At 34.7% G+C, this 17,221-nt stretch overlaps 1 protein-coding gene across 2 annotated transcripts in view; it reads left to right on the top strand.

Moving 5' to 3' along the window:
- Positions 1–17,221, top strand: part of LOC150103295 (centromere protein L-like) — a 139,167-nt gene that overhangs the window by 23,125 nt on the left and 98,821 nt on the right. For both annotated transcript variants that reach the window (XM_090398026.1, XM_090398025.1), the window contains exons 3-4: positions 5,963–6,078; positions 13,942–14,032. In XM_090398026.1, the coding sequence (XP_090254152.1) occupies positions 5,963–6,078; positions 13,942–14,032 (207 nt within the window). The remainder of the gene's footprint in view (positions 1–5,962; positions 6,079–13,941; positions 14,033–17,221) is intronic.

Genomic DNA, 17,221 nt, shown 5'->3' with positions numbered 1-17,221 from the left:
AACTAAACTATATACAACTTTTCATTGTTTTTATGAGTGTCATTCGTGAAACATTGAAAGAAGGAACAAGAAGATATATAGTGGATTTCAGTTAATTGGGCCACATCAGACAAAACATAATATGGCCATAATGTGGCAGCCATATTAAGTGGCTGCCCCAGTTAAACGAAGTCACACATCAAGAATTTAAAGGGTGTATGTACATAAACAAAATACAAGTTTAGAGAAGTTTTTCATTTATTGCAAAATTACTAACTTATATATAAAAGTTGGCTTTAATTAAAGTAAAATATTTGCCATGAAAAAGCACATATATATTTTTTTGATTGACTGCAAATAAAAATCAGTGCAGATATAGAATTGCCTTCATGCATGAAATAGTTGTTATCCAGTAATAAATTTTCTAGCATCTGTGGTAGGCACTTGTGCATGTTCAGAACTTATACTTTTTGTGTTCTTCTAATATTCTCTGATGTTTTGCATCAGTTTTCTCCACAATTTCCTCCTCAAAATCTTCATTTTTATTCTAGCATTGAAGACTATCATCAGTAGATACAAATTCTTGAGAGCTTTTTGGATGTGATTTATGCCTAATGAGATGTCATTTTCACTATCCGCTTTATTTGGGATCTTCCGTGATTGAATGCTTAAAACCACAGTGAGCAAAATAGTTTTGAATGGTATTGTTGATCATTCCTCATCAACTATTTGCCATAAACTGTACTGCTTATAAAAGATTAACTTTCACGCTGACCTCCTAAGCATTTCAAGAACCAGTAAAATATATCTTGATTTCCATTGTAATTCTGTTTCCAAACTCATTAGCCAATTCTTAAAAAAATCAGATATCATCCATACATTTTTGTTCACATGGTACTGAACTAGTAAACTCCATTCTTCTGCAGCTTGTCTCACTTAAGTAGAGTCTCTGTTTTCGTGAGTCTCCTCCACATCCTCCTGTCTTGGGCTGTAGCCACATCCATGTTCTTCATCCTCAAGTCCTCCTCCACCATCTCCCTCCATCACCTCTTTGGCACCCATACTTTCTCCTTCCCTGCACATCCATCTGTGTGACCTTTTTTCCCACATACTCATCCTCCCTCTTCATCACATGACCAAACCATCTCAACCTTGCCTGCTGTATCTTTGCTCCTAAGTTCGTAACTTTCACTGTTCCCCTTACATAGTCATTTGTCATTTCTCAGACGATCCTTTCTGGTCACGCCGCACATCCACCTAAGCATTCTCATCTCTGCTGCCTCCATCCTGCTGATGTTATTTTTCCTCAGGGCCACCGTTTCCATAGCATACATCATAGCTGGTCTCACTATTGTCCTGTAGATTTTGCCTTTTAGATTGATTGGCATCCTCCTATCTCATAGCACTCTAGCCATCTCTCTCCAGTTTCTCCATCCTGCTTGTATCCTGCATCCCACTTCCTTCTCAGCCTCTCCATCCTCTTTCACTGTTGAATCTAAGTATCTAAAGTTCCCCTTTCACCTTTCTGGGTCTGACCTTCCTGATGACATTTCCTTCCAACCCCAGATCTGTCTCCTGGCTGCCATCCACTTTGCAACACATATACTCTGTCTTATTTCTGCTCAGTCTCATACGTCTCTTTTCCAGTACTTTCCTCAGACCTTCCAGTTTAGTTGCCACTTCTTCTCTTGATTCTTCACACAGCTCAATGTCATCTGCATACAACATAGTCCAAGGCACGTCTTCTCTCACCTCCTCTGCCACCACCTCCATCACAATATTAAACAGGAATGGACTTAATGCTGACCCTTGAAGCAAGTCAACTGTCACTTGAAAACTTTCTGCCTCTCCCAGACAAGTCCAAACTCTTATCTTCACATTTCTGTACATCTCCTATACCAACCAGACATATTTCTCTGGTATCTTCTTCTCCCTCAAATATCTCCAGACTTATGACTTGCCACTCTGTCGTATGCTTTCTCCAGATCAACAAACACCAGATGTAGCTCCTGTTGCTTCTCTCGCAACTTTTCCATCATCTGCCGTAACCCAAAGATAGCATCTGTCATATCGATCAGGCACGAAGCCAAATTGCTCCTTTGCAATTTGGATTTTCTAATTCCTTTAAAGTATCAAGACCCATCTTTTATTTCTTTTATTTCAATAACTTAACAACTTTTGTTTATTAGTTTCTGACATATTTGAACAGCATAGTACTGTTTTATAATACAGGGAACCACCTCTGTGACATAATAAAATAGCCCTGTTTAGCCAACATTGCAGATGTCATCAGCACTAAATTTTTGAAGCAAGGTTACATTTTTTTCTAACACTTCATGAGGTAGTGGTTATTAGCCATCCCAATTAAATGGCCTTGTGTTCCAAATAAACAAAGCTAATTCTTGTTATATTTTCATTTTGTTTTTGTTCTTCCAGGCTTGTTCCAATAAACCGGCTATCCCGATTAACTGGTAGGCCAATTAACTGAAATCTGCTGTATTGATTTTGTTTGCAAGAAGTAATTTTGATGTTGTGGGAGTGAAATTTAGAACAGGATAAATATTGTTGGGTAAAAAAAAAAATCCTCTAGAACTTTAACTGTGACTCTTATTTATTTTCAAAGCCATCGACTTCATTTGGTTAAGAAGTGACATGATATTGGTGTGTTCTGGAAGAAACTTTCAGTAGACCTTCAAATGATTGAAAAGTTTCTTGAAGCGTTAACTAGGTTCATGACTGGCAGCAAAAACCATTAATGATTGGAAAGTGGTATATTTATTCAAAGAATCAACTTAATGAAGTGCTAGTTTGAGATCAAGGTCAAAGGGTAACTAGCAGGATACTTATACATAATCTTTTAAGAAATGCAAAAAACTGATGGAGCTTGCCTAATCTCCACTCTGCACTTTCTCATAGGATAGCCAGTTTGTAAGTATTTAGCTGGATACTCGATTAATGAGGATGGACTAACAATTTGAGATTTACAACTTCTAAGTAAGTTTCTTATAACTTTGCAGAAATTCATTCCAGAGTGTTTCAATAATAAGGTGATTTAATACACCTTTTGCTACTTATATAATTCACTATTGGTATCTTTCTGAGTCTGGCTACCACTGATGAGACCTCAATAAAGATCAAGCCTTTCTGGGTAGTGACCCTTCCCATAATTCTTAGCAGATGTCTGAAAGAAGTGGGCTTTGTATTATGGAATACTGAGGCAGTTGGTGTGAAGTCAATAGCCTCTATATAATAGATTAGTCACAAAGATAATTCACAAGCATTGTTTGATTATACCTGGGTAAAGGATTAAACAAGAATATAATTTCTTGGCAAGTATAATTTAATTTGAGATTTTAGCCAACCCAATTATATTTTGCATTGGCTTAAACCAAAATACTACAACAGGATGAAATGTTATGCCAGATGTATGTCACTTGGTTAATTACAGAAGGTAACTGATTTTACCTTATACTTTGTAATAAGTGCTCCGAACACTGATCTCTGCAGTATTTTTCGGGTGAAAACAATCTGGTCATTTTCAGTGCTTCCTTTGCTCTTTTCTCATAAAATGACATAAAATCTTCTCCACTTACTTTTGATAATGCTCAGCTCTCAGTTGTCAAGACCAGATCTCTCTCCTTTGACTGATTCTTATTCCACTCCTTTTGAGGCATAATCACATCACTTCTACAGTATCCTCAGCTTCTGTAAAACTTGTCATCCCTTTCTTGCTCAGAATAGTACTTCTCTTCTGACCAGTTACTTTTTGTAAATTCCAAATCTTGGAATATTGCTCTCGTGTTTGGAATGGTGTACCCAAGACCTCAACAACTTTCTAAAGCCACTATCTCATAAGATCACTTTCTGCATTATGTATCCTTTCTTTCATGTATATATGTATACGTATAAGTATATACATATACTTCATGTAGATGTGTACGTATACATTTATATGCATACTTATGAATAATTATGTGAGAGCATGTTGCTCTCTAGCTTAATTTATTTTTTGTGACCAAATAGATAGTAATAATAACAGGACTCTAGCATTGATGTAGTAATTTTTTTTTTCAGGCTAGTTGTTCTAACTGTTGACCAAATTAATGTAACTTTAGCATACCACGTAGATCATAATGCAGCTTATTTCTTTGTATACGTGTGTATACTCCAGATGATGACCTTAATGTGACGGTTGAAATGTCGAGTGATTATTTTGGTTTATGTTAAACTGAAATTTTATTTTAACATGGCAGTTGTTTCCATAATTTTCGTAATGAATTTCTTCTATAGATGTTAACAGAACTAGCATACAGAACTATGTTCCTGTAAGTGTAAATATTAATTAACAACATCCTTTTACAGTTGAACCTCAGAGTTACTGAACGTGCTACTCCAAGTTATCTTTCTTTCCATCCACTTCAGTTCTGTGGAACAGCTTCTCCCATGATATATTTCTGTAGAATTACAACCTTCAACTGTTTAAGAATATCAACACATTATTCTGCTTCTGACCCCTGCTCACACATGGCATTTATTTGCTGTAGGCTCTGCTTCCTCTCATGTGTGGGAGTAATATAAAAAATGCAATATTGTTCTTTACATGATTATTATTAACATATTTCTCTTTATGGTCTTGAAAATGTCACCAGAGATTAATTTTCAAGTGATAAGTATCTCAGGAGTTCTTTTAGTAATTAATATAAAGAATGTTAAATAAAGATCTACTTTTCTTTGTTAATGTATAATCTCACTTTCTGTAAATATGCATGTAGTATTCTTTTTGAAATCTGCTTGTGTATTGCACATGAATTTTAATTTCTGGCCTTAGTTAGCCATGTGATAAGTGTATTCACTTTCCAACCAACAGACTGTGGGGTGACATCTTACTGCAAGTATGAATAGTTTGTGAATTTCATTGCCTGGTGTGAGATCACTGCTATTGCTTCCTGGAGACCCGAAGTGGCTTGAAAAAAAAAATCCATGTTTGACTCTTTAGAGAAGGATTTCATATTATCTAACCCTTAGTCTACTCACAGGACTATAGGCTAACATTAAAAAAAATGCATTAGTTAAATAATGTTCTGAAAGATCATCACAATTTTTTTAACTATATTGAGTTTATGTGTGCATCATGGATAGTCAAGAAACTTCTATTATAATAGAAAACTAAGCAGCTATTCACAACAAGCTTGACAATTGACTACTCATACTTAACATGTGCAATCCACATGTTTCTTTGTTAAAAAGTATTTCATAGTCTTGGGCCAAATCCCTTTTCCTGTAGTCAGAGATTTCAAGTAATATTATTTTTAATTTAGACAACTTATGGAACAATTCTAATTTTTGAAGCCTAAAATTTGAAGCCTTAACACAGCATAAAAATATCTAACAAGTATAGTGCAAGCCTTTATAAGTTTTCATAAGAAAATGCTGGTATGCCTACTGGCAAAATTGATAGAAGTAGTTTAGCATAAGTTTTAATGAAGCAGTCTCTGATGTTTCCATACATTTTTCTATTCCTAATTTGTACCCGTTGTTGATTGTTGTCTACTAATACAGGTTTTTTTTTTTTTTTTTTTTTAATTTTTATTTTACAGTACTCTGCATTCTATTGTTCTATCTGTAAGTATTCATTTGGAAAATCTATACTTTTTTTTTAAATTCAGCAATGTCCAATTAAAAATAGAAAATTCAATTGCTGAAGGGAAGGAATTCATATTTACAGTTATACAGGTAAATGAAGTTGTGAGGGTTAGATAGTGTGACCATAAATGAATTAAATTAATATGTAAATCTGAGTTGTTTCATTAGGAAATAAAAAAAAAAAATGACCAGTTTGACAAATATCAGTAAACTGCAATGTTCAGGATAGTTTTCTTTGCAGTTTCATATTTTATTATTTGATAGAAAGTGAATTAAATATCTTAAAGTTACACTTAAGAAATATTATATATGCTATTTTTATTTTCTTATTTGCTTCTAGTTCTTTTGAAGAAGTTTTGGAATACATATATGGTGACACCATTGGTAAACGAATTTAGTTATGACCAGAATGATTTTAAGAAATATGCTCAGTTATTAGCTGCATATTTAGAAACAGTAAGTAAAAGATACATAAAATATAATTTAATCAAGAGTTATAAAGAGTAATAAAGTAACTGCATTTGATTACCTTAATCTTTTCTAAAATTTATATAGATGATATAATAATTTATAATCATTTGATTCTTTCTCTGAGCTGATGTTACTTACATAATGTGTTAGTCACTTTTTTAATCTCTGTTTTGCTATGAAACATGGTAATAGTGACTATGAAAACAAAAAAGATTGATAATGAATAAGTTTTTTTTCATTTAATAAAATGTCCTGTTGTAATTATGATATCCCTGACTTTTGAAATTGGTATATAAATATTATTAAGTGATGCTTCCAGTTTAAACATATTTACAATGAGTAGGGACAAATCATCTTCTGTTGTACTTGCTCATTCATGTGTATGGACATAAGAATTTGCCTTCTATTTTCTGTTTGTATATCAGGTAGGCGCACCACAAATTGTGGCATGTGTTTCAGTCAAAACCAAAACTATGGAGTAGTTGGTGGGGGGGGGGGGGGATCTGTTTATTTCAGATACTGTAGATGATAGCAGATGAACTGCAGCCAACAAGATTAGGAGTCAGTCGAGCAGATAGCAGTTGTTTTCAGTCAGTCTGATGTGAGATCGAGTCTAATAAGACAAAATATAAAACTGGTTGCTGCTATAGGCCAGGGAATACCAGGGATGATATGAAAGACTGCATCAGCAGATTAGTATAAGTCGAGTAATTATTATGAGGCACTTCAACTTTGGACACATAGACTGGAAGCAGAAAAGATCACATGGCAGGAAGGAAATAAAATTTAGAAACTTACTGAGAGATAATTACTTGAAGCAGAATGTGACGTAAGGTACTTAGGGTATGAGAGTGTTAGATCTTATAAATTAAAGATGCCAAGAAATTATATTCTTAGTTTTATCCTTTATCCAAGTGTAAGCAAATAAAGTTTTAGATTTTTCTTTCATAGAGCAGTATGTGATTGGAATGGCTCTGTCTTGAAAATACTTCAGACGTGAACTTTGTTTGCTTACACTTGGATAAAGGATTAAACCAAGAATATGATTTCTTGGCATCTTTAATTTATAGTATAACCAAGTGGAAAAATGAAAAACTTCCAACAGTGTTGGATCTTGTTATAGGATCAGAATACTTGTCCATAATTAAGGTGGCTTAACATTGCCTCCAACTGGGGAAAGTGATAATTTGGTCTTGACTTGGGAGGTAGCACATGTGGAAATTCCAGTTAAGAAAGGGTATATGTTTAACTATAAGACTATAATAACTATAAGTGATTATGATACATTTAGGAGGCAGCTTCAAGCAGTACCATGGCATAAAGATCTGCAAGGAAAGGATGTTCATAGTGCATGGGGGATAGTCAAAGGATATTTAGAGGAAGTAGAAAGGTGATCGGCTAACTCATGAACAGTACAAGGATAAGACAAGAAAGGTAACCACCATTGTAATGAATGCAAAATCAGATTATGAGAAGAAATTAGCCAAACAGGCAAAAGAAAATCCCAGAGTTTTTTCATTATGTAGCAAATAGGAGGAAGAATGACATTGGAAGGATAACTTTAATGAAAGGTAACAGGGGCAGACAAAATTGTTGAACTGCTGAGTGATCATTTTGCTAAGGTATATCATCTAAGCGAAGATATTGTTATGGCAGAGGTGACAGGGACTACTTATGTGAGAACAGAGGTTGATGAATTACAAATATTTAGTATATTGCAGAATCTGAATGCAACTGTGGGATTGGATGGGATATCAACTCACATTTTAAGAGAAGGTGCAGGGAAACTTGTGATGCCTTTGACTAGGCTGTTTAAGTTTCAACCCTGGCAAATCCCAAGAGTGGCAAAAAAACACTACAGGCATACAGTTAGGTATACATATCCATACTTGAAAAGTAGAAAAAGCTATTAAAGGCTTGAAATGTGGAAAGGCAGCAGGAGTAGATGATATTCGACCAGAAATGCTGAAGTATGGTGGTATAAAAGTCTTACAGTGGCTGCACTGCATAGTTCAGAAGTCCTGGACAGAGGGACAAATTCCAGATGATTGGAGTAGAGCTCTCATATATAAAAAAGGAAATAAAACTGAATGTGAGAATTACAGGGGTATTTCCCTACTGAGTGTGCCTGGTAAGATTTATGCAAGTATACTTGAGAAATGGTTTAGAAGAATTTTGGAAGAAAAGTTGGTGAAGAACAAGCTGGATTCAGACCAAATAGAAGCTGTCAGGATCAGATCTTTACTCGACGACAAACAGTTGAAAAATCATGGGAATATAACAAAGATTTGCATTTAAGTTTTGTCGATCTAGAAAAGGCATATGACAAGGTGCCAAGGGAGAAGCTATTCAATATGCTACAATTATATGGTATCAATGGAGCATTATATCAGGCAATACTTAGTCTTTATTTGAGTTGTAAGTCAGCAGTTAGAATTGAAAGAAGTACAGGAGATGGTTTAATGTTAAATCTGGTGTCAGACAAGGATGTACATTATCTATATGGATCACATTATGAAGGAAAGTGGTATTAAACCTGATATCAAAATTGGAGATGTTAATGTCTGCTCTTTGCTTTATGCAGACGATGTTATACTTCTAAATAAATCTGCTACAAGTCTGCAAGATTCCCTGACTAAATTGAATAACTATTGTAATAGATATGGTATGAAGGTCCGCAATACAAAGACAATGAAAATAGGCAGAATCGTTGAAAATGTCAACCGTGTTGTCAATGGAGAACCTGTGGAACAAGTAAAACATTTCAGCTACTTAGGCACGATTTTTAGTGAAGATGGTAAATTAAATAGTGAAATAGACAACAGAATCAACAAAGCTGGTATGGTAGGAAGTCAATTGAATAAATTCATATGGAATAAGAGAGAAATTAGTTGGAAAATTAGCTAAATTAGCTGTATACAAGACAGTGTTCAAACCAGTTTTAATTTATGGATCTGAGAGCTGGGTCAGAAGTAAAAGACTTGACCAAAGACTAGAGACCGCAGATATGAGAGTCCCGAGAAAGATTAGAATGGCATCAGATAGCATCAATGGCAATATCATATTAAAAACGAGGATATTAGGAAAGAACTTGACCTTGTCAGCATCCAGGAATGTGTTAGCAGAGCTAACCTCAAGTGGTATGGTCACTTACACAGAATGGGTGAGGAAAGATTAGCCAAACAAGTGTTCTCTGGCAGGTTGGCAGCAAAATGATCCAGAGGAAGACCAAGATATAGGTGGATTGATACAGTACAAAGTTCCTTAGACGATAGAAATATAAGATCTGATAATGTTGGAGTTTTACAAGTAACAGGCTGATTTGGAGGAAAATTGTAGATAGGAAGTTAGTAATGATGTAAATTTTTCATGTAGTACTATCATATCCTGTACACCCCCTTGAGGGTACATGGCAGGAATTTGATGATGATAATATATTACTGTCTATACCTTCTGACTAACTTTAATATATAGGTTGGATAATGCAGTAAATGGGAAATAACAGTTTGATCAATCAAACTTTCAAATATGACAACACTATATTGCTAGGAAGGGTGGCGATGTGACAGATGATGCATGTACTTTCTGGTGTGGGTGTTTTCTGTAGATAGAAAAGGATAAAAAGCCATTGGTTAGGCAGGTGACCATAGTGTAGCCAGTATTATTTTCCTTTTCAGGGGTGAAGTTGATCTTCCTTTACCATTAACTCATGCTATTTTAAGTGGCAAGGAAAAAAACTACGCAGGTTGAAGGCATATCCCTTCAAATCTTTTCATGGAACAGTTTGAAAATACAGCATTAAACTCTGCCCTTCTCAAACCACAATATGAATATGCAGATATGCATATTGATGAAATGTGTATATACGACTGTTATAAATTGGAAATATTTTTAGCACACCTCAACAACCAACACTTGAGGATCCACTTCGCCATTGAAAAGAAACACAGTAATTATCTGCTTCCTTCACATGCTGGTCACCTGACTACCCAACAGTTTCTTATGCTTTTCTGTCTAACAAAAAACCTACCCACACTGGAAGGTACATATATCATTTGTCACATTCACTGCTAAGGGTTTGGTAACATCAGCAATGTGGTTTTACCAAAATCAGCTGGAACCATTTGCTTTGATCAGATTAGTCTTTACACAGAAGTTAATCGTATCTGCAACACTATTTTTTTTAGTCATTGGCTTTCACTTTACCAAAATCAATGGAATACTCTACTTCTCCCCCAAATACAACCTCTAATACGGAACACCTCATAAAAAACGTAAAAAACCATCCTGTAGTCAACAGCATTCCTTGTTCCTATAAACTTTGGACAAATGGGAAACACAACAAATATTCATCTGGAGGAACACAAACTGGAGTAGCAGACCATGCCATGGATATGGATCATTGGATCCAATGAAATAGAACCTCCCTTTTATACAGAAGCTTTTATAAATCTTAGAAACTATTTCTATAATCTACCAACATTTTCCAAATCTTAAAAAAATTGTGATTTTACTGAAAATATAGAAGACCATCATTGTGAAACCTTTAGCAAGATTCTATCACTGCACCCATCAGGTCTATAGTATTCTTTCATTCAGTCTGTAGTTGATTTGCTTGCATACATGCTTAATGTATTTCTTTGTGCCCATGAAGATAAGATACTTTGCTGGCCAAGGTGAAATATTGGCATAGTAATTTATTAGCTGTATAATATGTGAAATTTATTTATGGTTTAGTTTAAGCTAATAAGAATACAATTTGGTTGGCTAAATCCCAAATTGTCAGCTCAGCTCATCCTCATTAGTTCCATATCCAGGTAGATACCTAACAGGATGCACCACAAGAAGGTAAGGATTGATGTTAGGTTAGAAGCCCTGGTTGATTCTCTGCATTCATTTAAAGGCTATGTGGAGGTCTCCTTTCATATATAGCTTTGACCCTTGGAGTCTTGACAGATAACAGATTGATTTGGAGGAAAATTGTTGACAGGAAGTTAGTAATGATGTAAGTTCTTCATGTAGTACTATCCTGTATGCCTCTTGAGGGTAGATGTCAGGAATTTGATGATGATATGTGAAATAGATATGCAAGCATGTTAAGCAAGAGATCAATAAGAAGATGATGTGGAAGGAATATTGTGAAAATAAGAGTAAGAGGTGTTATGAAATATATAAAGTGCAGGTCAGAAAAGTTAATAATATTGTATAGAAAGCTAAATCAGAGTATGAAAAGTAATTGGCTAAGCAGTTAAAGTCAATCCAGAAGAATTTTATCATTATGCTGTAAGAAAAAGAAAGAATGAATGTGGAAGAATATCTTTACTGAATGTAGATTGTACTCTTATGTCATGAGCTGATGCGATGGTTCAGTTAATGATTGCTCACTCTGCTAAGATATATCATCTAAGTATGTATAACGTTGCTCAGTGCTGCTACTACTATGTTGCATGAAGAAATAGAGGTGAATGAGGTTGAGAAGCTCTTGCATAACTTGGATAAGAATTCAGTTATGGGGACAGATGGAATATCAGCACATATACTAAAGCAATGTTCATTTGAATTGGGCTAGGCCTTTGATATGTTTGCGCAACTTGAGTCTCAGCTCAGTAGATACCACAGGAATGGAAAGAATGTATAATAGTTCCATTGTACAAGAGTGGTGCAAAAACTGATGACATATCAGTATCTTTGGAGTGGTGGTGGTAAAGATTTTAGAGAAGTTGGTAAGAAATTGCATACAGAAATGGGTTGATAGACAATTTGTTAATATTTTATAACAATGTTACGTCTGAGTTGGATAAAAGGAATGGATATGCTATGATACTGTTAAATTTTGCTAAGGCATTTGATAGGATACCATATGAAAGACTGTTGCATAAACTGGAGAATGTTTGTTTGGAATGTAAACTGTGGTTTGGATAAGCTGATGGTTACGGATATCAAAACCGTGGTATATGGAGTTATGATGGATAGAAATTTGAATTTCAAAGGTCACATAGAAAAAAATCCCAAATACAACTTAGAGAATAATTGCAATGTCAAAATGAACATTAACATGTAAGAACAAGGACGTCATTTTGCCTTTTTACAATGCCTTGATACAACTATATACCTGGACTACTATGCACAGATTTGGTCTCCTGGGAGTGGAGGGGGATTAAAAAAAGCTGTGGAAAGGGTGCAGAGAAGAGTACAAAGATTTGGTTGGGATGATGGAATTATATTATGAGCACAGATTTGAGATTATGTGGACTACAAACTTTGGTTAACAGGAGATAGAGGTCTATAAACTTCTGAATGAGCGTCATAGAATATTGTCTGATGAAATTTTTTGTTATGTGGAAGGTGGTGAGAAAACACAGAGCTAATTTTTTTTTCTCACAGAGCAATGAGTGAGTGGAACAGTTTGCCTCTTGAAGTGGTGAGTGCATCTAGTGTGAATATTTAAGAGACGGTATGACAGTTGATTTGAATGATGTATAGCTTACCTTGATTCCTCGGTTTGTGTTTTTCTCCATTAACCCCCCCAACTGACCATGATATCTATAGACATCCAGTTAAATCTGGATACGATTCTGTAACACCTATTGAATAACATGGATAAGAAGTGCAACTTGGTCTCACTATTTCATCCACCTCGGCTGGTAGGGAGGTTAAACATCGACATGAGTTAATAAATTAATGTTACAGAAATATTATTTATTACTAAGTTTAAATTACTTTAAATTAACATCCTGCCTTTGGCTGTAATGAGTTCAGTGAATCATGGAGGACTTTCTGCTAAAAGATTGGTGTTTTTTTACTCCACTCCATTATTAGAATATTCTGGTAATGAACAAGACCGCCATACCCTAATTCTGTGTTCATTTTCATTCCACAGGTGTTCTCTCAAGTTCAGATCAGATCTGTGTTCCAGACACTGTGATGACTGATGTTATTCTGTATACTGATATTATTTAGAAATGAATGTTATGTTGGATCCATCAGAGTGGAAAACTATTTAGCCTGACTCATTTCACAATCCATTTCCATTGCTCCATGACCCAGTTTCTCTCTTTTTTAATCCATATTGATTGAAGACGTATATTCGTTGGTCTTAAATAAAGGTTGTATGCTGCGGCTCTGCCATGAATATTCATGGCATGCAACTCTCCACGTAATGGAAAGCTTATAGAATTGCTGTATCTGCTTGCATCTCCAAAATTTTCTAGAGACTGAAAATAAGCTGTGGTAACAAATTTTGCAAGGAGAATCAGCTCCTATCAGTTGACATTTTATATTTATTGTCACCTTTAGACTACCATTTCTTTAGTATGTTTCAAATGTGGATTTCGGTATGCTTAATTGCTACACAGCAACACATTGTCCACAAATGATCAGCATGGGCAGCTGAGTGGATAGCATCTTGCCTCTTGAATCTATAGGCAATGAATACCACTGTAGTTTGGATGTAAGTAAATGTCTGAGTGGCAAGTAATTACTGTTATCCAGTATGAGACTATCACTCTGCTTATTGGAGGCTTGATGTGAGAAAGGTCTATTTTTAATGTCTAGAGTAGGATTTCCAGATTATTGACTCTTACCTTATGAAGGTACTAAATGCATATCGGTTTAAAACAATCTTTTATGGGTGAGATTTTAAAAACAAACAAACAAAAAAGTAATAATAAAAAAAAAATTACTTTACTCTGAAGTACTATTAACGGTTTCCTTGAGGCTGAATTTTTTTACTTCCTTAAATATTTCCATATTTGGATTTTATTCCTTTGTATTGAAAAAAGCAGCCATTCTTAAAGTTGTCATTCAAAATCTCTGATAAAAATAATATGTCAAAAATTTACTTTACAGGCATATAATAAGAACCAAGGCATAATGGTTGGTGCAGTAACTAGATATAAGACCAGCTTTTCAGTATTGAAGGGATTCACGTTCAAACAAAGTAAGCTTTCCAAATATGACACAATGTTAGAATAACTTTTTGATATACTGAGACTTTGAAATACTGTTTGATATACTGAGAGTAACATATTTTATGCTAATTACTGAAAGTAATATATGTTATGCTGTTGAATGTATTATGAATAACATTTTTTTGCTGTTTGATATACTGCAGTGTATTGTTTTGTTGAAATATGTATAATCTAGTATAATTCTTTTAATCCAGGAACAATTTTTTAATTTTTTAAATTGGCTACTTTGTTTGGATGGTGTTCTGCCACTCTCTTTGCTTATGTGAGGTTTGTTCAAAAAAAATATGTGGATTGATATGATTATACAAAGAATGAGAAATTTAATGGTATTTAGAGTTTAATCTCCTTGAAGTTAATCCCTTCTTGACCTTTGTTCATTGTTTCTTTTAGTTTTGAAAACATTTATTAAATCTATTTGCAAAATGTTCAGTGATTGTGTTTATTTTGTTGAATTTTAATTTAACTTAATTTAAAACTTACATTTTAAAGGAAAATTTAATTTCGCAAGAAAATAAGTACAAAAACTAAACTCCAACTTTACCTAATAATTTATACGTGCTCCTCTGTTCCTAATAAGTTCATTAATTTGCTTAGGCATGGACTCTACCAATGTAGAACACATTTTTCTTATTTCTGCATCCTTAAATATACTTTTATAATGGATTGCATTAAGTTATCCTTTATATCATAATTTAATTTTCTAAGGTCTCTTTTTCACTTTTGTATGGCCCACAAATTTTCTGTTGGGTTAATGTCAGCAGAGTTACCTGGCCACTGAAGCAATTGGATGTTGTGATTTTTGAGAAACTCTTTCACTTTTTTTGAAGTGTGGCATGGAGGGAGATCCTGTTGGAAGATGAGTTCTTTGTTTTTCTGGATCTGTGGGACCACTCTTCTTTTCTCCAATATTTTTGTGTATTCGTCAATTTCATCATACTGTTAACAGCCACAAGTGATCTTGGTCTGTCATATGCAAAACAAATCAGGGGTGTTTAGGAACTTATTGAAGGTTCGCAGGAGTCTTCTCAGTTGCTGACTTGTGAACATAGAGTACTCATTCTCCTTGGATAAAGAAATGACTCTAATTCGAGAATATGACCTTTTTCCACTTCTCAACAGTTCAATCTTTGCACTTTTGCCCACTGGAATCTCTTTTTCTGCATAGCCTTCATCAACAGTTTTTTTTTTTTTTTTTTGGTCTGTGGGCAGTCCTCCCTGCTACCAACAATCTTTGACAGACTGTGATGTCAGAAACATTAATTCCACTACCTGCCAAGTCTCTGTTTAGGTCCATAGCAGACAATCTTGGATTCATTTTGCTTTTCCTAACTAGTAAACGTAGTTTTCCTTTTTCTCTCACATTTTCCTTTTCTGACAGGAGAAAAGGTACCTGTCTCCCTAAACCTCTTTAAAATCGCATTAACAGTACCCAAACCAACACCATACTCATTGGCAACAATTTTTCTTTGAGTCATGGATGTGTGCTGAAAAAAAATGGTACATATTTTTGAACACTTTTTTTGGAGATGTATCCATTTTATAGCTACATAAAATGAATAAAACACTATGAATGTCAGCTTGTTTACACTATTAAAAATACAGTTAAATATATAGCAGTCAACCAAAATAGTGAACTAAAACCAAAAGCGAAAATAGTAAACTGAAACCAAAACCAAAATTATTGTGAACTGAAACAAAAAACAAACCAAAAACAATGAAAAATCGGCTTTTTCGGATTAATTGGTTTGCTACTGTATATGCATGAGAGAGAGAGAGGAAAGAAGGAAAGAAAGAAGCTAGAGCCCTTACTTTGGAAAGCAAATGCAAACATGATTTCAGGTCTTATCACTAAGCAAAATAGTAGTGTTTTACTGATGATGAAGGCCATCATCTTCATGAAGGTCATATACCATCTAATAGTCTACGTTGCATATCCTACAACTTTGGTATATGAACATTTATGTCAAGATTGCTAGTGCACCATTTGTGAAAATCAGCTGCTCTATTAGAAAGTTGGGATTACCTTCACAGAAAGAAGACATATATTGTGCATAACCAGTTATTTAATTCCCCAGTGATTTTTTTAAAATATTAATTCTACACATGAGAAGTTGTATAATGTATTAGTGCTGTGCTTGTTGATTTCATCCATCCCTATAGGACGGATAGAATCCCCTAATTGAGGGGGGTTCACGACAAAATTAATGCGACCGGTTCGCCACTCCTTCTGCATCCATTCTGCAATGGATAGTATTCATGACTGTAATCCATGTGTGTTCACAGGGCCAGTTTGCCTGCTTGCAGAATGAAAACCCCAGATAAACTGGCAGAAAAAACCCTGCTGTTCACACCCAAGACCAGCTAACTTGGCTATGGCTGAGGAAGATCCTTAAGCTCCTCACGTCGTCGATGGGAATCGAACTTAGGACACTCCTTCTCTAGGCATATGGTTGTGAAGTGCAAAGCCACTAGGCTAACCATGCTGTGCTTGGCAAGAGTGTTTAAAAAGAGAAGGATACTATTATTAGTATTTGAAAACTCTTGAGGATGTAGTAATTCTTGAGAAAGGTTGTTCAAGAGGATAGAGATTATTGGAATGAAAAAGGAGAGAGAGAAATTAGTTTAATGGGTTTGAAGATAGACTGTGAGGAAAGAAAAGAAAATAGAGGACTGATGGAAACCAATTTGTTTGAATAGTGTTCATGGAAGTCTTTACAGAAAAAATGTAAGAAAAAATGCTTTAGTAGGTTATCAGTTTTAATCACTACCCATTGAAGGATGGCATGGCAATCTGTGTTTGAAGTATTAGGCGTAAAAGTACTTGAAACTTGGAATGTAAGGTGTGTTAAATGAGCAGAGAAGGAATGGAGAGTATTATCATCATTAAAGCTCTTGACAGGATTGGGGTTTGTTAGAGATTTATATACAGGAAGAAGAGAGTAGGCAAAAGAAAGAAGCTCTTGGGCATTATTGTATTGATATGGAAATCTGAAAGAAGAAGCTGACCACTGTAATATAGTCAGTGACTTACCATCTACTGTCAACCACTTACAAATGGTTGACAGTAGATGGTAATTTGATAAGATGATAGTTTGCTAAGTAGTCCTTTATGCTGCTCCCAGTGAAATTGTCCAGTTTCCCATTGTGATATATGCTCG

Source organism: Typopeltis vanoorti, chromosome 9, assembly GCF_054136105.1.
Source record: "Typopeltis vanoorti isolate ZY-2024b chromosome 9, IOZ_Tvanoo_1.0, whole genome shotgun sequence".
NCBI lineage: Eukaryota > Metazoa > Arthropoda > Arachnida > Uropygi > Thelyphonidae > Typopeltis > Typopeltis vanoorti.
This window is presented reverse-complemented; position numbering and strand designations above follow the sequence as displayed.